General features: G+C 38.5%; 2 protein-coding genes across 2 annotated transcripts in view; one reads left to right on the top strand and one right to left on the bottom strand.

Annotated features, from left to right (window-relative positions):
• Positions 1–2,998: 2,998 nt before the first annotated feature.
• Positions 2,999–15,214, bottom strand: lsm14ab (LSM14A mRNA processing body assembly factor b). Its single transcript, XM_034679547.1, has 10 exons — positions 14,655–15,214; positions 13,227–13,390; positions 11,693–11,846; positions 10,935–11,129; positions 10,203–10,286; positions 8,053–8,229; positions 7,344–7,500; positions 7,034–7,060; positions 6,390–6,630; positions 2,999–4,901 (listed from the first exon to the last, which is right to left on the bottom strand). Exons 1-10 carry the CDS (start codon positions 14,776–14,778, stop codon positions 4,878–4,880), a joined length of 1,347 nt encoding a protein of 448 aa, XP_034535438.1. The 5' UTR covers positions 14,779–15,214; the 3' UTR covers positions 2,999–4,877.
• Positions 15,215–16,925: 1,711 nt separating this feature from the next.
• LOC117810596 (transcription initiation factor TFIID subunit 4) overlaps positions 16,926–22,320 on the top strand; it is a 110,568-nt gene continuing 105,173 nt past the window's right edge. Inside the window, 2 exon segments of the mRNA XM_034680509.1 lie at positions 16,926–18,338; positions 20,928–21,088. Of these exon segments, the coding sequence (XP_034536400.1) occupies positions 16,988–18,338; positions 20,928–21,088 (1,512 nt within the window). The 5' untranslated portion in view covers positions 16,926–16,987.

Below are 22,320 nucleotides of genomic sequence, written 5' to 3'. Positions count from 1 at the left end.
GCTGAGGCCTTCTCTTGTATTACTGCCATCTTCTGGCAACCACGGATACAAATATAGATCATGTTCTTATACAATCTATGGTTCTTATACAATCTATGGTTCTTATACAGTCTATGGTTATTATACATTCTATGGTTATTCTAGTATTCAAAACTTGACTTTTTTTTAACATGGATTTTCAGCTAAAGACATTTAGAAGGACAAACAAAAAAAGAAAAACAGGAAGCTTTGCAGATATTGATAATGTGATGAGAAAACATGGTTTAAATAATGCAATTAGATTCATCATCATCATCATCATCATTATTATTATTATTATTATTATTATTATTATTATTATTATTATATTATATTATATTATATTAAATTATTTGCTATATTATATTATATTATCATATCATATAATGTTATATTATATTCTTTGCTATATTATATTATATTATTATATCATATTATGTTATATCATATAATGTTATATCACATTCTTTACATTATATTATATTATATTACATTACATTACACTACATTATATTATATTACATACTTTGCTATATTATATTATATTATATTATATTATATTATATTATATTATATTATATTGTATTATATTATATTATATTATATTATGTTATAATATTTTATATCATATCATATTATATTATATAATATCCTCTGATATTTTTCCAAGTTTCCAGTAAAAAGACATCATCATTTTTAATCTGGCATTTATGTCTCTTTAAACATCTGTTTCTGTTACAGGCGATCCCTTTGACATGAGGCTAACCATGTTAAACCACATGTTCAGGCTACTTGATGACCTATGAAATATATTCTCTAAAAGGATTATTCTATTTAAACCTTGCTTGTCGCATCTTCATTGTTTAACAGCTACAGCGGATTAATTCTTCAATTCAACCTTTCAGCAAGCCCTAAAGTTTTGCATATATTTCAGGAGTTAATAAATCACCCAGTAGACTCTGCCTCTAACCTGTTAAATGCTCAACATACCATAAAGTGTACTCTTCTGCCACCCTCAGGATAAAATGTCATAAACCCTGTGGACTGTCACAGGACCTGGGAAGAATTGTTTATGCAGTAAAGCAGAGGGGGCAATGTATTAAGATCAGGGTGTATCAATTATAAGTTACTAAATAATTCACTCTTTCTGTTATTTGTAATATTAACATGTAACACTTTAGTTCAGTCCATTCATATCCTCCATTACGTATTAGACCATGAAAACTGTACAATAACATTAGCTCTGTCCTCGAGGGATTGTTGTCTTTCTGTGGGGACTGGAAACACGCCAAGCTAAATCTTTTGATTATGATGTGTAGAAGTTATCTGATTAAAAAAGACTTTTAGAACAAGTTTAAATGTAGATGCTAGTTTACAGAATACATTATCTGTGTTGCTCCTTGTGCTGTATGTTTCAAGTCTTGATTTGATTACAATTAAGACTTAAAACCATGTGGCACTTGAGAGGAAATCAATATTTCGTGGCAACACACTGAGCAGACATAATATCATGACCACCTGTTATATATTATATATTGTGTAGGCACCCCTCTTTGTTGGCCCTGAAGGGCAAAACACAACATTCACAAAACACAACATTTCACAAAACATGACAACATTACAGAAAAGAGAAAGGAGAGGGACACCACTTCTTGTCTCTGACTGGATAGAACCCGACCACTTGACGTCATCTCCTGTTTCTATTTCTACTACTCAGGTTGGTCCCTGTAAGAGTTATGACGAAGCAGCTTTGTAGTGTTGAGGATAAACCCAGCTGCCTTTCAAACCGATAGTTCTGGGTTCAAATCCCACTACAAGATTGAAATTAAAAAAAAAACCTAAAGAGGCAAGCTCTGCAAAGTTGGCCAGTGGTGTGGTGGAAAGGGCTGGTGCCTTTCAATGCAAGGGTGCTGGGTTTGAATCCGTGCAGTGACTGTCCATGGGAAATGTGCTATTAATTTAGAGCTTTTGAACTACTTCAACCGAAAAGTCGAATGAAAAGACCAAGAAAAAGTATGCACTGCCAAGCAGCTCTGTCAATGCAAGGTTGTGGCAAGAAAAGTGGAAGAAAGAGGAGGAAGAGGCAGAAGAAGGAAGAGACAAGGAGGCGCAGGATGGAAAGTAATTAATTCAAGGAAAATCCCAATAACAAAGGGTCAACGCAATGAGAAAAGTTTAAAAGTAGAAACGGACCCGCAGTGCATGGTGATATCGCAAATACAATCTAATTCTTAATTCTTCTCCTCTGAAGTCCTTCTTTGACTCTGTGGTGGCATCAGCCATCTTCTTTGGAGTGGTCTGCTGGGGAAGCAGCATCTCTGCTGCTGACAGGAAGAAGCTGAACAGACTGGTGAAGAAGGCCAGCTCTGTCCTGGGCTGCCCACTGGACCCTGTGGAGGGGGTGGCTGACAGGAGAATGATTGCAAAGCTATCTTCTCTGATGGACAACACGTCACACCACCTCCAGGAGACCATACAACACTAAGTAGCTCGTTCAGTGACAGACTTCTTCACTTGCGGTGTCTCACGGAGAGATATCGCAGGTCTTTTCTTCCTGCAGTGGTCAGACTCTATAACCAATAAAAAATATATATATATATATATATATGTTGTAGATATGCTTACTTTTTACCTCTTTAATTTTAATTTTTAATTGCTAATAACTTTTTAATAATTGTTACTTCATAGGCTCTTGTTTGCTTTACATTTATTTTTTGCACCGTCTACTCTGTTACTGTGACACTTCAATTTCCCCGTTGTGGGACAAGTAAAGGACTTTCTTCTTCTTAATTCAACGGAGAAAGGTAACAAGGTGATTCACGAGTGCAGAATGGTACAAATGTGCCAAAATATACAACAGGTCCATTCTGTTTCAATTTTACACAAACTACTAACACTTGTTACACAGACATTTTTTTTAGAAAGCATGTATACATGGTGAAAATTCATGCTGATCAAAACAAAACACCAGAGACGTGGATATTGTACAACTCTTTATTTTACGTAAAAACTCAATTTTGCTGATATTCTCAAGAAAACAATTCCTGGTTTACAATTCCACTGACTGGAAGGAGTAACAAACATATGAAAAACATGTCAGTTTTCAATTATTCAGCAATAACTTCTGTCTCAAATTTAGTATCGCTGGTTATCGTGAAAGCCCATATGAAGTGTTGGTTCCTGTTGGCTGTCATGCAGTGATCAGCAATCTGTGTAATATTCAAATAAACAGCACATCTTCAACCGGGCTGCTCTTTTCAAACAACCTCAGCTACTGAGACAGATGTAGTTTCATCATGTAGTGCTATCAGTGTTTTGTAACCTTGAAGTTAAAGGGAGAGCTGTATAAAAATCACTCTGAAGGCAGAAGTACTCTGACGTCCCTAAAGTACTAACAAATCAGCGCTGATAAGACAAAAGAAATATGCACCCTCCCTCCGACATACTGGTACCACATCCAGTTCTTGTCCCTTTTATCACATCAGTAAAAAAAAAATATAACGAGTTTACTCCAGAGAACAATCACATTGACAACAATGCAACAAGGGGGAGCTACAAAGAAGCCAGCAAGCCAATATCTAGCAGAACTTTTTCCTTTCGTACTGAACTTATCTTTTCAGACATTTTTCAATCCATTTACAAGAATTCCCGTTTTCAGTAAACAATCATTGCATCATTAAGTACTCCGATCTGCAGTGGAAACAGCGACAACAATGCAGATGACACAACTGTAAGACAATACTAGGATGATGATTACAGAATGCTTCGACAGACGGCTCAGTATGTGCTCAAACATAAGAAGAGTAAACAAAAAGAAAAGAGTGTACTGTTGGGCTGGGAATTATTTTAGCCTGACTGAATGTTTTAGAGTTCCTTTTTTGGCAACACAGCAAAAACATTTTGAATCCAAATCAGACTTGTCCAAGCTCATCATGACTGCAGGTCTCCCCTGAGAAATCTTGGGTAATTCTAAAGCCATTAATAGTACTGAATGTTTCTTATTCTCAGACAGAATCATTGACATGTTCTTTAATAAAACAGACCCGGTCAACAAATTCAAAAATAAGTTTAAAGCTAATGCTGTAAACCCAAAGCATCCTTCCGAATTTGTCCAGATATGTAACCAGAAACTGAATTCATCTGATGTTGGGAGGCCGGAGAGTCACAGTTTGATCTAATGACTAAATACTGAACACACATTTCTAAAAAAAAAAGTCTAAACTAAAACTGTCCCGTGAGCCACAGTTTGCTGGGGGGCCCAGAGTAGGAGATATACATTCATTCAAAACAATATTCAGTTCAGGTTGTTGTATTAGCTGGCTTTACTCTCACTACTTCACTGTGAAATCATGGAGGTACAAAAAAAAAAACATATCCTGCAAACTAAGTGAAAAATACTGAACAAATGACCAAACTAAATATTCTGAGTACAGAGAACTATGATGCAACAGGCTGCAGAGAGAATTTCTGATGCCAACAAAAAAACTTAAAGAATGGAAATAAAGCTATCGATCACATGAACTGTGATCCACTCACAGTATCAGTGGGCTTTCTGCTCTCAGCTCATATTATCAAAAGATACCTTCAGGATGAAATGAACTCCGTTGATGGAAAAATGCAAAATAATTCTAAAGCAATGTATTCACATGCGTGAGTGGGGCAAATGGAAAAAGCCTGTTTCTCAGAGTGCAGGACAGAGCTGCACTCTCACCGTCGGGTGTAAAGCGGCAGACCCTGGTGCTGGTGACTGAGACCATATCTTCCTTCTGTCTGTCAAATGCTGACGCCAAAAATCTTCTTCAACTGGAACTATTTCATAATGAGGGGCTCCCATTCTCTGTAGATCCGTAGCCGCTGTACTATGCAGCCACTTTGTTCTCCTTCTGGGGGGGAAATAATAAAACAAGTTCAGATACAGGGTTGTTATGACATCAGAAGTTTAAAACTGAGATGATATAGGTACAAATCAATATCAATACTACTCATCAACAGTGCCACATCAACATAGTGGAGAACTTCTTGTCACCTAAAATGACCCTATTTTCTTGTTTCAAAGCGACCTAGACACAGTGCTCAAATAGAAAAAGAAAGAACCCCCCAAAAAATGTCCGGGCATTATTGAATAGTCATGAGGAGCCTTCAGCAGACAGTCTACAAGGTTGGCAACGATGAAAACATATAGTGACCACTACTCCTCTATACTTTTCTGTCTGTCTGTAGACACCACAGTAACTTTTGTATTCATTTACAATACCAAAAGAACTTGAAAAAGATGCCTGTATGTTCTGTTTGATGAATGAGAACAGCTGCATGGGTCTTTGCTGTATGAGAGCTGCAATTGTGTGACGGAGGGATCAAACACACACAAAGAAATCAGACAGGCTGCAGGAACTTTGTTGGTTCTGTTGGATCCTGTGTGGCAGAGAGGCTGAGGTATCAACTTGTTAATAAGTTCAGCTGCAGTTGATCACTTTGAATAAGAAGTGATTTTGTCTTTATTACACAGTTACATGCTGCTGACTTTTTAAATTCAGGACCCCAGTGTTATTCTGGTTACAGCCTTCAACACAAAGACACACTGAAACCAGGTGCTTATCAAAACCCATAGACTGTATGAAATATGGACGTAGTATCCGTGATGTCACCCAACATGTTTCTGAAGCGCTGTTTTGAGGACAATCGGCGGCGGCAGCCATACTGGTACTGTAAAGTGATTGTGATGTAAAGAGGCGGGCTTTGAGCCTCCTAGCCAACAGCTACAGTATTCCTGCCTGTCAATCAAGTCAGCTGTGCCTCTCATTGGAAGATTCGGAATCTTAATATCTTTGAAACTGTCGCGTTCTGAAAAATTCACCCCCCGTACAGCCTAAAGCGGATCCTTGACGAACTGCAGTTTTTAACACTTCCGCATTGGACTCATATTTCCAGACAGCAGCCAGGTAGAGCATTTCCAATATGGCTATCGCCGATGATTGGCCTCAAAACAGCGCTTCAGAAGCAGATGGGTGACATCACGGATACTACGTCCATTATTTATACAGTCTATGGTCAAATTGGAGTGGAAAAGTTGTTTTAATTTAGAGTCCCACACATTTTAAAGTAGTAATTGTAATACTGTGAAACTGTGATATTTTATCTGTAGGGTTATCATCTTGTCAGAATCTCATACTGGTCCAAGCCTACGCTTAACAGAATTGCATTGTTTAAAACATGTGATGTTGAGCGTTTTCACATAATTTAATAATTTTTTTAGACATGCCTGTTCAGACCAGCGATAACATTTCCTTTTTTCTAAATGGAGCTGAGAAGTGTCTGCAGCACATCAATAACACTTTTCATGACGGGTGAATACAAAGAGTTAATAGATTTACCCTGTATTCAAAATCAGAAAAATCACGTCCTCCTCTGCCACCTCTGAATCCGCCTCTGAAACCAGGTGGAGGACCCCTGGGTGGCCCGAAGGATCCTCTGCTCAGCGGTCGCCCTCTGCCTCCTCTGGGCCCCATGAAGCCACGGCCGCGGAACCCTCCTCTTCCTCGATTGTGCCTCAGAGGGATGCCGAATGTCTCAGAATTCATGCGTCTCTCCTCTGCCCAGCCGGACCTTCTCTCCCTGTCACACACAAACACCATTAGGATCCACATTTTGGGCAGCAGAGAAACCTCATCACTAAATAAAAGTACTATAGGCTCAAATAGAAATGTTGGCTCATAACATATATGTCAGAAGTCCTGCAAAAATGTTTCTCTGTCTTAAAGAGAGAGAAAAAAAAAGTGCAGTCGTGTAGCTAAACAGAGCACATGTTTCAATAAAAGTTCTTAGCAGACTAAAGTTTTAGTCAATGCTGCAACAATTCCCAGATCTGAGCAGGCAATGAGGCAGAGAAGAAAAGTAGCTTGTAGTCTCTTTCTGTACTTAATGTTTGTAGTATGTTTAGAGTACATAGTCAAGTTTATGGTCAATAAGGACACAAATTTAAACTTTTCTTTCTCCCAAACACACAAATCAGACTTACCTTGTAAATCCTCTATCGCCCCCTTTACTGGAAAAGAAAAAAAAAAGTTTGTCAGTGTTAGTTGCAGAACACATTTCACATGATTCATGCATTTTGGGGAATTTAATAACACTTCTGTCAGTGATAAAGTGAATTTAAAGAACATTTCATAAAGTGCCAAAGCTGGTTTGTGTTGAATCATTTTTTGTGAGTAGCTGAAACTCTCTTTTGTTCCAACAGAAAACAGCTGAAGTAAGGAAACCCCCCCAAAATGTAGTCCTAAAGTTTACAATGAACGAAACAATTCAAACCATGGACATGTTCAAAGTACCTTAAATCATCACAGGACAGGTTATCGAAGAAGGACTTGGTCTTGTCGTAGTAACACGAGTTTGTCCCGCCCTCCTCCTCCTCATTGGTCCCCTCAGTGGCTGGATGTTCTGAGTCAGCAGTTTCTTCTCCATTTAAAGGCTTCTCAGTCTTGTCATCTTTGGAGGGAATTTAGATATCAATTAACCCCCAAAAAACAGATGTACTTAATAAAAAAATAAGATGACAAGAGGGTGAGCAAAGACCTAAAAATGGTGGAGGGATTGTAACTCAATAGCTTATGAAATTACATACAGAAAAACACATTGAAATGGCTAAAAATCCCCTATTTGTGGGGTTCGTCAGGTCTTGTAATTGTGTGATAACTGATTAAAAACTGTTTTTTCTCATTGTACAGTCGTCTTCTGAAGGTTTGGCTGCTGATATGATAAACATGATATCAACAGTCTTGCCTCTAAACAGTATAAACTGTGCCTTTCAGTTTGGATGTTTTTGAAGTTCTGACTGACTCCCACATTTTGATGGATACGTACTCTCATTCTGATCAAGCACTTCCTGCCCAGGTGAGCCATAAAAACAGCACTTGTTTCTCAGCTTGCAGCTCTCGTCAGTGGTATATCGTAAGAAATATTCACTTTGGTGAATAAAGACATTTCCTCCTTGAAGTTTGCTCTTTTTGCCTTTTAGACCCATGAGTGTTGAAGTCGTACCTTTCAGCTTGAGCTTGTTCTGAAGCTCTTTGTCGATCTCATCTTTGTTGAACAGGGCATTGGCAGTCTCAAAGTCAAAGTCTTCTTCAAACTTCATCGGGCCATCCCTGCGCACATTCATTTTGCCTCGGCTGCGGTTTCCTCTTCCACGTCCTCTGCGCATTGACTGAGCAGCAGCTGGAAAAAAAAGAGGCAAAATTTGAAATCCAGCAGAGCTCCGGTGAGACTACATTTCAGATTACTGTGCAGTCAAAGTTACAGAGCTAGTGACGAAAGAAAATGTTTAATTTACATTCATCCTAAATGAGCAGTGCAGTGACTGCAGCAGTTTCAATCCATCTTCCCTTTTATAAAGTCAAGTCTTTCAGCAAGAAAACATATACTAAAAATTAAGAGCAAAATCAAAACCAAATATCTAGATGCAAATCTCTTTCAGTCCACATCAAATAGACTTCAGAGTATGACCTGCAGCATCCAGGGAATATCCTGCTGTGCTCTGCTGCACCTCCAACAACTTCAGACACTGATGGTAAACCCTTACACTTTATCTTTAAACCACATTCAATATGTCCTGATACAGCACATAATGGGTGCATATGAACAGTGGGGTAACTTTGTTTTTATTCCAAACATTACACATTCACAATGTGAGTGCTCAGACACCTCTGGGAAATCAAATTATTTTATCAAAGTATAGCTATGGCTGTGGAAATAACACATTTCAATTCATATTAAAAAATATTAACAAGGACCTTTCGCAGTCTGAGTCGCCGCTGATCATCTACTCTCCACAGGAGCTTTATAGAAGTGATACCTAACAGACGCCTCCATTTGACTTTGATTTTTTTTTTTCTATCATCTTGGTTGATGTGTGAATTTCCCCTTGATCTCTCCCCCTCCTGTACCTGTTGTGAGGAGGGCTTAACACACCCTTTACTGAGAAAAAATATACACAGACCTGCTCAGGTATTTACAAACCTCGAGTGCATGGATATGGTGCAATGTTTTCTGTTTAACATTTTTATATCTCCTCCTGTCACTGTTTGAAGAGCTTGTAAAAAGTGCTGATGTCATTCAGGACCACATTCTTTTCAATACTTTTAAACATGACGTTGTTAACTTTACTCCTTCACTTGGGCTCATGTGCTGTGAAAACTGGCTCATGAGGAGAAAAACTTAACTCTTGCAACTTATGGCATTCTGCTGATGAGGAAGGAGAGAGACAAACAGAAAGAGTGCGGCAGATCGCACTGAAGTAGCAAGTTTGTAAGGCAACACCTAATAACAATTCAAATGGGGAATTAGTAGGGATGTAACGACATATCGCAAATGGGTAATAAATCCCTACAAATAAGGGTGGATTAAAATCGATTCAACATAATTTGTTTTGGGATATTATTCTTAAACAGTAGAAGGCGCTTCCTGCGTTATACTCCACTTGTTCTTGCGCTGCTCTCTTGTCACTCGCTGAGTGGAGGTGTTTTAAGATTAAAGCATGTTTCAGAATCAGCTGACTGCACACAGCGGAGACGCTCAGCTGGGGGCTGCAGCTGAGTGACAGGTCTCCACAAGCGCCTTTTTGCTCCGCTGTTGGACTGATTAAGACCCGGCTGCGCTCCCGGCTGACACCTTACAGCGTTTAAATGCTTACTTTTCTCAATAAGAACCAGTAGACAGAAAACTGGACACTGTGAGTCCAAAATATAAGATAAAAAAATATATATTACAAATGTCCATATCTGAGAATTGAAATAAAATAATAGTTATTTAAATTTTGAGTTCCATCCAGTTTTCTTGAAAATCGTTAACGAATCGTATCGTGAACCAAAAATCGGGATTCCAATCGTGGGTTGAGTGTATAATTACATCCCAGGGAATTAGGTTAGAATCATCCACAGATAAGATTATGTCCTACATCTACCTGTAATGTAATGCTTCTCACATTATTGATATATGCTATTTATTCATCACAAGCCTGTAACAAATTCAATCTTTTATTTGATGCTTGACACTAATTCTGACTTTTTCTTACCCATGAAAAGAGAGCATTAACATTCCTACCCACAAAGCTAAAGAAAGCAAGCCTTACCTATTATGAGTCATTCTTAATTGTTTATAAATACTTCTCATTGAAGGTGTAAGCTACTTACCAGCAGCTTGGTGCCTGTTGGGATCCCTGTTTTCAACTGCGCCATGTTCATGTTCTGGCTGTAACACCTTCTGAACCTCGGGAGCTGAACAGAAAAGTCATTTATAGACATAAGTCTAACTGAAAGAAAAGCTGTAAGCCTCAAACAAAGCACTGCAGACATACATCAGCATAGTAAGGTCAAGCACCTGGATTAAGTCTGCTTAAAGACATTATCCAGGTGGGCTGCATGTGTGAACGCAAACAGCAGTATCTGTCTAACTGGGTGACTAGACACGGTGACTGTAGGAGTGTGATGGTCCTGAGTGAGAGAGGTGATGATGTTCACACTGAGTTTTTCTGCTTTACACTCTGATCACCTCAGTTGTAAGTGTTGTGTTGTCTGCTGTTGTGTTGGTAGCGTATAAACCATATAGCTTTACACTCTGGATATTTACACCGAAAACAGTCACATTTACAAAATACCTCCACTCCTCCTGCTGCTGCTATGTACAACCCACTCAAGCCAAATGGAGTCTATCTAGCTGTCATAGTGTGTACAACAGAGAATCTCCAGCTGTGAGGTAACAGTGTGAAAGAAAAGTTCCTGGAAATATCAGAGCCTGCGTGTCTTGATATTAGCTCTAAAATGTCAGGAGTGCATGTGTGAAGGGTCTTTACATGCACAGTCAGAATCTAACACATTTTTAACGTTAAGAAATTAATCACAAAACATCCCAGCATGCATTCTCACCTTTTCTCTGCTCAAGGAGGTCTGGGGGAATCTGGCTGCTTGTGATGCTGCTGGTGGGTCTGGGGGCTGCGGTCCCAGCCTGACTCCTCTGCCCCACAGGTGCAGGTGGTGCTGGTGCAGCTGATGATGGGGCCTGTGCTGCCTGCTCTGGGGTGGGACTTTTTCTTAAAGAGTCCAGCTGGGTACTGGTGCGTCCTGCAGGACCAACAAAGAAAGAAAGACTTAAGAACACTACATATTGAGATTCTAAATGTATGCATTGCTAAAAAAGGAGCTGCAGTACTTGTCTGACAGATACTCAGAGGCACTGAGTGCGTATGGAAACATGGGATGACGAGTGATGTGCATCATGCCACATGATGTAAATGTGGCAAAACTACCTTGAAATAATAAATGTTACATCAAAGAGGATGACACCCTCAGTAAACTGGTCATTTAAGTCTTCTGAAGTTAAATATGTCCAAATCAGCTCAACGTGTTTGGCTAACTTTCCAAACAAACACATGGATTCTTCATATGGATTGCTCATTTTTCAATATTCAAGGAAAAAAACACATTCATCTCCACCTTGTCACATATACCAGTTCACTTTTCTGTGGCTTCACAAAACATAGAATTGAGTAAAAGCATGTGAACTATTCTTACCACTCTTTCTCTCTTACAGCACATCATGTGGGCACACACACTTTTTTTCCAAAAATAAAACTAAAGAAAAATATAAACTACATTAAAATAAAGACATAAAAAGGACTTCTTACCCGCAGCTCCAGCAGGTCCAAACGGCTGAGCTGAGAGCGGTGTCACACCAAACTGGCTGTATGGTTGAACCGAGGCTCTGCTGTAAGGAGGGGCGTAAGGCCCGGTTGACTGGAAAGATGGTGGTGGTCCAGCACTAGATGTTCCAAGTGATGACTAGACAAAGAAATACATAATGGGTGAGAGAAAAAAAAATCACAACTGAAAGAACACCTTTAAACAAATTCACATGGTTAACACCAGAGACAGCAAACATCTCTTTTGTATTTATTTAGCAGACCACTGACAGGGAGAAAATCTACCTCCCCAAGACACTGATGCCTTATTGCAACTTTAAACAGAAATGTAAAGTAGAACCGAACTGTCATGGCTGTCAAAGTTGTGTAAGCCTACTGTACATTCTTGTTGCTTTCAAAAAGTCTTTTTGGCGTGTACATGCATTCGTTTAAGATTAACACTATGAATACAGCAACAAAAGTTTGTGCTGCAAATGGAAGAATTTTAATAATTTTTGATGGATGAAGCTGAGGGTGTTCACATTTTTACCATACACTGATATATTGATCACAGCAAAAATATAAATGGTGTAAGCGGATGGGATGTTACTGTAGGCTGTGTCTTGCTTTATTTCCTTTTTAAAAAATGCCTTTAATGACAGGACAGGAAATGAGAGACAGAAAATGTGGGGGGTAGAGAGCGGGGAAGACATGCAGCAAATGATCGACCGGCCGGGAGTCGAACCAGCGACGTCTGCGACGAGGACTATAGCTATACAAGGGGTGCTTAGACCGCTAAGCCAGCAGCGCCCGTTTTATTTCCTTTTTGTTGTGAAAATCTAGAGACTGTTTTGTTGAACTATGTTTACTTGCTTTAAAACTTTATGAGCCTTCATTTCACAGAATATGGATTTAACCCATTACTTTTCATTTACTTTAAAATTAATGAACATGAAGCAGGAGTTACTGGGGAAATCACTAAACTACCCTCTAATTCCAAAACAGCCAATTATACTTGTCATCACATGAAGAGCATAGGTCTAATGATTAGTCCTGGTATAATGCACACTGACTATAATTAACGTTATCAGATACACCTGTGCAAGTTAAACCCTGCACACCTAAAAGGTGTTTTTGGTCTGAGCAAGTAATGACTGCATGCTAACATACTGCAGGTTACATTCCCATTTTTCAATTAATGAAGCTCTCCGTAACTTTACATTTTTATAAACTGTGATCAACTTTCTCTATAAAAACACACACTTTAATAATAGGAGTGCTTCATTTGTAAGTTTCCCAGTGTTAATTGAGCTTGTAAGAGCTTGTGTAGAATTGTACAGCGTTAGGAAAGGTGTGGTACTAAGAGATGGCATATATTTGCGGCAGACAGTTTGAGGTGTAATTTTAGGTTAGACACAGGTGTTACTGATATTATTAAATAATGATGCTTTGAGTTGTCACAGTAAATTAGCATGCAATTAAGTACATTTCAAAATGTACAAGCACTTTGTAGTCCAAACAAGCAAACAGATCAACTTACTTGAACAATGGCAGGGTCCTGAGGCAGACTGCTAGTGGCTTTGGGTGGCTCACAAACTGTGAGGTCTTTAATATCACTCCCTCTGAATATGATGTACTCAAAGACTTCATCCCGAGGCGGAATAGGCCTGTCAGTAGGTCTGTCCTCAGTGCCGAAAGAGCGAACTGTGGAGAAATACAAAGAATACTCGGATTTCTTAACATCATTCATCTCCTTCTTGGACTGGGTGGATCCTTGCTTGAGTGTATGTCCTTCCTCTGTTCAGTTTCTGCACAGTGTTACAATTTTTTAATTGATCTTGATGTATTTATATAAACAAGAGTAATAACAAAACTCTAAATTAGAAGGATTTAAGGGGCTTTAACAGGTATCTTTCCAAAAGTAAAAACTTAAATGTTATTAATGCTGATTTTTCTTAGATTTTTGATATATAAAAAATCCAATGAAATCATAAACAGGCATTAAGGAGAGATTTAGAGTTGATTTGCATCGAGTTATCCAACAGAAACTCATAACTCAAAGCCAATGGTTATGTTTTGTGGTTGATTTTCCTTATGTTACCGAACTCAACTCAACTTAAATAGAAAGGTTTTTAAAAGGGTAGTGTTAACAAGATCAGATGAGTACAAAAAATTAATAGATAAATAAATAATTACATGGTGAACATATTTTAAAGCAATGATTCAAATAATAATGGTTAAAATTAAGATTACAAGATAAAATAATAATAATAAAAACTCTGTAAAGTAGCCACAATAAAGACATTCTGTTTTTAGATTTTCCTGGGTTAAGAGGAATTAAAGGCTCATTTTCCCAATTCTAAAAGTTGGCTCACAACTTGAATGACTAAATAGATGAAGGAATAACTAAATAAAAAACAAACAAACTCGAAACTAATTCAAAAAGTGTTTTAATTTTGTTTTTTCCTTCAAGTTGTGTTCGTGTCACATATTTAAAAGATATTTATATTACATAATGTCGTAATGTATGAGTTGTGAAGAGCCAACACTTACTTTAGTGAAACAGGTTTGCGTGTCTCGGCTATAAGTGCTTCCATGATTGAGTCTGTTATCGGACTTCATTACATAAACCTCCAAAAAGATTACCTTTAGTGCCTCAGCCAATGAACTTCAATTATCACTTCATCAATGTACGTTTCAAAGTGTCAAAGGATGCTGTTTAGTTACCTGTAGGCCCTTTAGTAGTGAGTGATAAAGGTATTTTCTCTGACTTTAGCCCAAACACAAGGTAAACAAAGGACGCAAAGTGTTAACTCCTGCACCACTTAGCGAGGACTTTGCGACACCGCTAGCTAGCATGGCTGAATAGCACGCACTTCATTTAAGATCCCCGTCACTCACAATCTCCTTAAGTTATGTTCCAACCATGTCTGCGTACAGAAGTCTACTCACTGGTTAGTAAACTTACCTTTAGCGAGAGCTACGGTCGAGTTCTCAGTGTCAATTGTGTACAAAATCCCTTCATAGCGAATCTCGGCCTTGGAAATCAGGCTAATTTTGCTACCAATGTACGGCGTCCCTCCTCCGCTCATGTTCGTCTGAAGGTGAATCACGAACTAAACTACAAAACAGTCTGGTTTCCGTCAGACGAGAGGGTAGATAGTTTGATTACAGAACTTTATATAGATAAGGCGTCATTAAAGTACGACTAGCCCTTTTCTGAACTGAGCTCTAACACGACATGGCCGTGAACATTTTCCTTCACCCGCCGCTAAGGATCATGGGAGAAAGCTTGTCTCTCCTCCTTTGTAGTTTCCTCTCTGTTTCCTCCTCCTTGTTTCCTCCTCCTCCTCCACTCACTGCTGTCCTTTCTTGTCTATTAAAACGTTGTTTCGAGTATACACTGAACACTGAATAATATAGGGCTACATACCATGTTTGTGTATAATTCTAAATGGAACACAACAGCCTAACACTTATAATGTGCTTGAGAATGGTTTGATAGTCGACCATCCTTAATATCGCGATATTATGACCTCTCATTTACCGAACCCCATAAGACCATTTGTACGGAAGAGGATTAGGGCCACTAAAAAAATTTAGGGTCAAATTTTTTTTTAACTATTATTCTGAGAAAAAAAGTCAGAATTCTGAGATTAAAGTCTCAGAATAATAATTAAAACGTATTTTTTTACCTTTTTTTTTCTCCTTTTTTTTCAGTTGCCCTAATCCTCTACCATACCATTTGTTACTTTTGTATTACTTTTTTTTTTTAACCTGACTTCACATGACATCTCCTACAGCAGCAGGCAGGTATCTATGGGGCGCTGTTGGTAAAGTTGTGCGCATCGAGAATAACAGCAACATTTCTCCACATTTAGCTCCAAAACTTCACTTTTTTTTTTATCACATTTAGAGGAATATTTGTGATCTTCTTTGTATTTAATTTTGTTGTGAAAAATATATTAAGTTAAAATAATTGTTAAATCCAAATGCTAAATATAAATATAAATGTTAAATATAAATCTTAATGTTAAATATAAATATTAAATATAAATCTTAATGTTAAATATACATATAAATGTTAAATGTAAATATAATTGTTAAATATAAATCTAAATGTTAAATATAAATCTAAATGCTAAATATAAATCTAAATGTTAAATATAAATCTAAATGTTTTAAATAAATCTAAACGGCGCCCCATACTTATCAACTGGTATCAACTCGTATGTGCAAAATATTTACAAATATGGCTATTTAACCCTCCTGTAATGTTGTGGGTCATATTGGGTGTGGGTCAAATAAAATAAACAAAAATCTTTGTCATGTAAAACTATTGTATTTATATTTAGGTCTTTTCAATGTACATTAAGTTTTAACATGAATTTTCATGAAAACCGAGTGAGTTATCCTCATTGAATCATGAACACAAACAGACTAAATATTGATTTAAATGGTTAGTAATAAAGTTGAAAAATTTGATTAAAAATGTTTATTGGGATTTTTTGGGGTTCTGACACTTTTGGATGATGGAATATGCCCGGGTCAAATTGACCCAGGAATATTATTACTGTTCTAGAGAAACCAACATAACAGGAGGGTGAAAGAATAATTTAATTAATTGAAAACAATTGAAAAAAAGACATTCCTTAGAGATTTTAACAAATGTAGTTTATGCCACTAAGATGAAAGTTTTTTTTTCTCTCCTTGAATTTCAATGTTTGGAAAAATATACAACACTATTAATGGAAAACACTGGAATTGGGTACTGTTTTCAAGTTTGCCTTTTCTTAAATTGAAAGATATTCAAAAGCACAATAAAAAACATTAATAACCAATTTGTGTAAGTCATAGTTCACACACCAAACATGTTTGGTTTTATTTGGATTGGCAAATTCATAAACTTACCAGCACCCTTAAGGCACTTACAAAATCCCAGACAATCAAAATATACGATCATATCATAGACTGATCATATAGGCCTATTTAGTCTCAGATTAACCGTATTTTGGAATTTGTTGCTGTAAACACTGCACGAATCTTAACTTCGACGGCTCTGTTACTGCATGGTACTTCGTCTCTTATAGCAGTGATTCAATTATTCCAATCTCAGTTTATAGGGAAGTCAGAAAACATACAGCTTTTTTTCTGAGCATGAGAATAAAAAAATACTACCAGGAGACCCCCCCCCCCCCCCCCCCCCCCTTTCACATCTAATGACGTAAGATTCATTCCCACAATGCCTAGTAACACGCAGGCGCAGTGTAAAAAAAATACAAGAGCTATCTGTGATCAGAGATGGCGGGCGCCTCCGACCCCCTGGAAGATATGCTCTTTTCAGAGGTGGATGAAAAAGCGGTGAGCGACCTGGTGGGCTCGTTGGAGTCACAGCTTGCTGGCCAAAGCAACTCGGCAGGTAAAACAGACGAAAACGGAGGCGCTGGCTCAGTGGCCCCCGCTAACCATCACTTAGGAAAAACGCTACCAGCTCCAGTGGGCACCACAACAGTAGAACAACAACAACAAGGACGGCGGAATAAACCTGAGATGCGCCAAGAGATCAACTCTAAAGACGCTCGTCCGGATAAAATTGTCACATCTCCTGCTGTGGGCTGCACACCTTCTTTCGACCAGCCCTCCTCCACCACTCCAGCTGCCGGTGTGAACGCCACTAGCAGCGGTTTGCAATCACATGGAGCATCCATCACAACACTGACTGCATCTGGTGTGTCAACTTTGGCAGCTACGCCGAGCAGCATCAGCACCACATCCAGTCTGGGGTGTAAGGTTTCCCCGGGTGCAGGTGAAACGTCGACGGAAGCTAACCCACCGAGAAAACGCATCAGCACCCCGCGGAGGAACGCTTCTGCGCGGATCAAGAGTTTGAACGGAGCCGGTGTTACGACCAGGAGGAACAGCAGCACAGCGGTGGTAGAAAACGTAAGCTCTGTGGATACAACTACATCAAACTCCACCCGGACAGCAACAGCCTCTATTAACACTTCCACTTTCACTGTATCTAACGCCAACCTCCCTGTAGGTCAGTCTGCTATTGCTTTGGACCGGGGGACTCCCACCATTGCTTTACATAGACTCCCAAGTCACATTGTGGCGAGCATTGCCCAGAACGGCAGCGGGACCAGTGTGTCGGCCTTGGTCCAGCAGGGCACCCGTATATCATCCCCTACATCCTCAGTTTCACAGGACAACAACAGCAAAACCCTCACAGACACTGGGGCTTCCAAAACAGACGATTGTCAGTCAAAAATTGTAATGTCAAGCCAGTCTGTCAATTCTGTAATAAACACTGTCTCTCCTACACCTTCTGCTGTCACACCAACAACAACTTCAACAGCAGCAGCAACAACAACAACAGTAGTAACTCAGACACTGAGCTCTCCCACAGCTACTGCTTGTGTTACAACAAGTTCTGTATGTGGAACTGCTCAGACTACATCAGTGACCACCACCATCAGCATGGTCAGACCCGCAGTCCCCTCCCCAACACCTGCTGTAGCCACCACCACACAGTCTCAACCTCGTCCTGGACTCACAGCACCTCAGAGGATCGTAGCCCCCCAGCTGATTGTGAGACCACCTCAGCAGCAGACGACCATTCAGCTGCCCCCTGGGTTTACCATCCCGCCGGGTAAGGTTTGCAGGAGGGGGAGGAGAGAGGCAAGAGGGTGCTGTTTACACCTGTGGAATAATAACCATACCAGAGGCTTACACGTTGTAGAGTCTGTTTGACTGTCTGTGTATGTGGCTGTTGTGTGACATCATGTCATTGTACCATGTTCTGCTATGTTTGGGAAGCCTTACACGTTTCCAGCTGACATGTCTTTGTTTTCAGTCATTGGGGGAAAATGTGCCTGTTGATAGATGCTTTATTCACAGTAGCTGTGCTGTGAGTTTCAGCATGTGTGGCCCCATGGGGAATCAAACACTTAACACAGCAGAGCAATGATGTGCCAACTGAGCCGTGTAAATTATAACATTTACACCAAGCACCCTCAACAGCACCGTAACACAACGCTAATACCACATCTGTGAATACATTTGAATAAATACAACAAATAATGCTTGAAGTTTACATTGCAGTTTTGTGAAATGAAATGTACAATTACATAATTTAACTAACCCAAGCCTTTCACATATGTCTCTATAAGAGATGAAACTCTCATGTTCTGCTTATAAAAAATGAAAATGAATAAGGTGACCATGCTGAAAATTTTAATAATTACAATAATTTATATAGCTTGGTCCAAAGAAAGTTGTAGTATCTGACTAAATCTCTAAACTTTAGAAAAGTTCAACCTCAGTGTGTAAAGACTGCTGTAGCTTGCACAACACACTCATTAAGAATCCCTAAAGATGTGCAAGGTTCTATTCTATTTTTCAAGAAAGCAGCGTGGACTAACTTTAATAAAAGTTGCACATGTTTAAAACTTAGAGGCTTTTTTTAACTGGCTTTTACTTTGTGAATTACATACTTGAAAATGACACTTTGTGCACACCTGTTGCACGTCACACATGGAACTCATACAGGGTAAAGCTGGAGATGAACAGTAAGGTAAATCACTCTAGATTGTCATTTTTGGGAAACCGTAGTGGTTTGTAGTTTTTTAGGACTGTAAGTCGCTTTAACTAATTTAACTGGGAGGATTGTGACCTTTATTTTTTCCCAGTTTATGAAGCCAACTAAGACCTTATATTATCATCGAATAGCCTAAAACACAAACAGATAATGTAGCAAAAATCAACTAGCAGAGATGAACTAGTTATGCACATTTATACAAAAAAAAAAAATCTATACAACATGCCCTTAATATGGCTATCCTACTGGCCAGCAAGGAAACCTCTGCACAGGTTTGTGATTCTGTAATATTAAGTAATAACTGCAGACAATGTGTGCTGCTGTACTGTTTTGTCTGGAAGAATACCCTGAGTCATCTCACCCCAGGATTAACAGCTCAGTCAGATAGACACGATAATTACCAGAGAACACTATTAGCCTCAAGTATTGTTTACTTTATAGAGTCTGAAAAGAAAAAAAAAAGTGTTGCAAAGCATTTTACCTTGACCTGGCAATGACACTAGAATAACTGGAATCCCTGCAGTTGTCACAGAGTTAAAAATGTGTGTATCAAAGCTTCAACTAAATTCTCATTAGTGTATCACACATCTTTTCTAGAATCAGTAACTTAGGTATTTCAAACAGTGTCACAGCATAAATTGAAATACACAACAGGTTGTCCTAAATTTGCAGGTAGCACAGGAGAGAGTCTGAGTTAGTTCAATGTTTTACCATGCGTCATTTTTCAGCTTGTTGTCAGTTTGATGACATGATTTGATTTGCTTCAACCTTAGTGAGGTTTGCTTCATGCAGGTAACACAGCATACATCAAGGTACTGTTTTAGTAAACTGGTAAACTGCACTTTAAAATTTGACATGCACTGATTTAGGATAATAGTAAATCCAAACAATTGACTGAGACCCCAGCAGGTTTGATTGAACTAGGTAGTTTTACTTCCCACTATATGATCACATTCCCCAGTTAATGATCATTCATTTAGAGCACTTGACATGCTGGTCATCTTATTTATAAGTTGTTTTTAGTGTTTTAATTGTTACATTTTGTCCCACTCTTTTCTTTGTGGTGAAGTGGCTTCACCATCACAAGAACGCAAATTAGCTTTTTCTGCAACAACATTTTAATTGGCTGCTAAATTATTTACACTTGCTGTTTTTGTTGGTGCTCATGTTTTCACTCTTTAACTTCATATTTAATCTGGCAGAAGATTAGAACACAAATCTCCCAATGCAGTATTCTTTTTTTTTTTTGGTATGAATGTCAGCTGAACAATATTTTAAGGATATATGTCAAGGATAGAGTGATGGTTACAGTGGGAAGAGAAAATTGGACCCACTAGAATAGAATCTAATAATGTTTAAGACATAATAAATAGGTTTAAGCAAACAGTAACTGCATTTTGTTAATGTATTTATGCATTTTTGTATGCCTGTGTATGCATTTTTTTTAAAGATGCTTGGTTAAGTTTCCAATTAGTTCCCTAATATGCGATGCTGAAGTCTTTGCATGGGGCTTGTATATTCCCTAAACTGCCATTTACATCTAAAATATATCTGCCTTTGGTTGGAAGCTGGATTGAATATCATTCAGTGTCAACGCTGTTGTTTTGTCTCCTCTAATGACTGTTCCCTATGACCGTCCAGGGATGGTGTTGGTACGCACCGAGCTGGGCCAGCTGGTGATGGTTCCACAGCAGGCTTTGGCTCAGGCTCAAGCTCAGGCTCAGGCTCAGGCCCAGAACAACATCTCTCCTCGACCCCCCACTCCCACGACAGGAGCGTCCTTTAGAGTAACAACGCCACAGGTGAGTGGAGTCTGCCAGGAAATATTAAAATGACCACAGCAGCATAGTTGCTGAGCCATAATGTTTGCTTACAGCTCCGAAGAAACAAGAAGAAATTAAGCTAGATCGGTGCAGGAGCTGTGTTATTACATAAATTACATATCCAGCGTTGTGTCATGGTTCATCTGGTTCTGGTTTATCTGGATTCACAGCACCACAGGTTTTATTTTATTTTGCTCAATATGCAGTATAATGCTACACAAAAAATGTGTTTGAATCTTAATGTAATGGGTTTCAGCACGCCAGTGCTATCAGTTCAGTGTCAGTGTGCTGACTCCTCTTATTCTACTAATGTCCCTTTGAAAAAGGCTGGACTTTTAGAGACTATAAAACTGACGGTGACCATTTGAAAAAAGATAAGAGCTGTCATCTGAAACAGCTGTAATTTCTTTGCCTTTTGAAGCAGCAGCACTGCACTATTTGTGATTGAGGCCTCATGAATTGGCCTGGAGGTAATATCCAAAAATAGCATTTATTTTTCCATCTCAAATACTGTAGGTCTTTTGCTGGTACATGTCAATTTCTGTTAAGTGCTTGTATGATATTAAGAAACACAAATTAATCTTTGAACTCTGATACACTTTATTTATTGTGAAAAACATATCAAAAGTAGGATTTAATCTTAACTTAATATTGTGATTTTTTTTGAACGAAAATATGTATATTATATTTAGGATAATAAAAATAAAAAACATGGGTTAGCTCTGATTCAGTGGCTTAAGGAATGTCTGAATTTCTTAATATTCTCTTAGAGCTTAAATAAGCCTGTCATTGGATGGTGATGTTTTATGGATAAGGGTAAGAACTGACTCATGTTGGGTGCCATGTGAAAGGTTTGCAGATGTTGAAGATGTATTATCATTGTCAACAGAAACAAGTTTGATCACATGGATACTAATGAACTGTGGACAGCTCCTGGTGCTGAAAAAAGACTCAAAGCAAAAATGAAAAAGAATGCCTAAAATAAGGTGCTTTGATTTGAACAGAGTGAATCAGAAGAACGTCTTTTCTCAAATATATTATCCAACAGCTACAGTTTTGTGTTGCAGAGTGTCCTGTATATACATTTTACATACCAACCAGTTTTATGGTCATTATAGTAACCAGAAAACATGACCCATCGAAATAATTCAATCAATACAGACATTTGAATTGAATAATCTATATTGTATAACAATTGTGGTGTTGGAGCA

This window comes from Notolabrus celidotus, chromosome 3 (assembly GCF_009762535.1).
Source record: "Notolabrus celidotus isolate fNotCel1 chromosome 3, fNotCel1.pri, whole genome shotgun sequence".
NCBI lineage: Eukaryota > Metazoa > Chordata > Actinopteri > Labriformes > Labridae > Notolabrus > Notolabrus celidotus.
The sequence above is the reverse complement of the archived record's forward strand: the minus strand, read 5'-3'. Positions and strand labels throughout refer to the sequence as shown.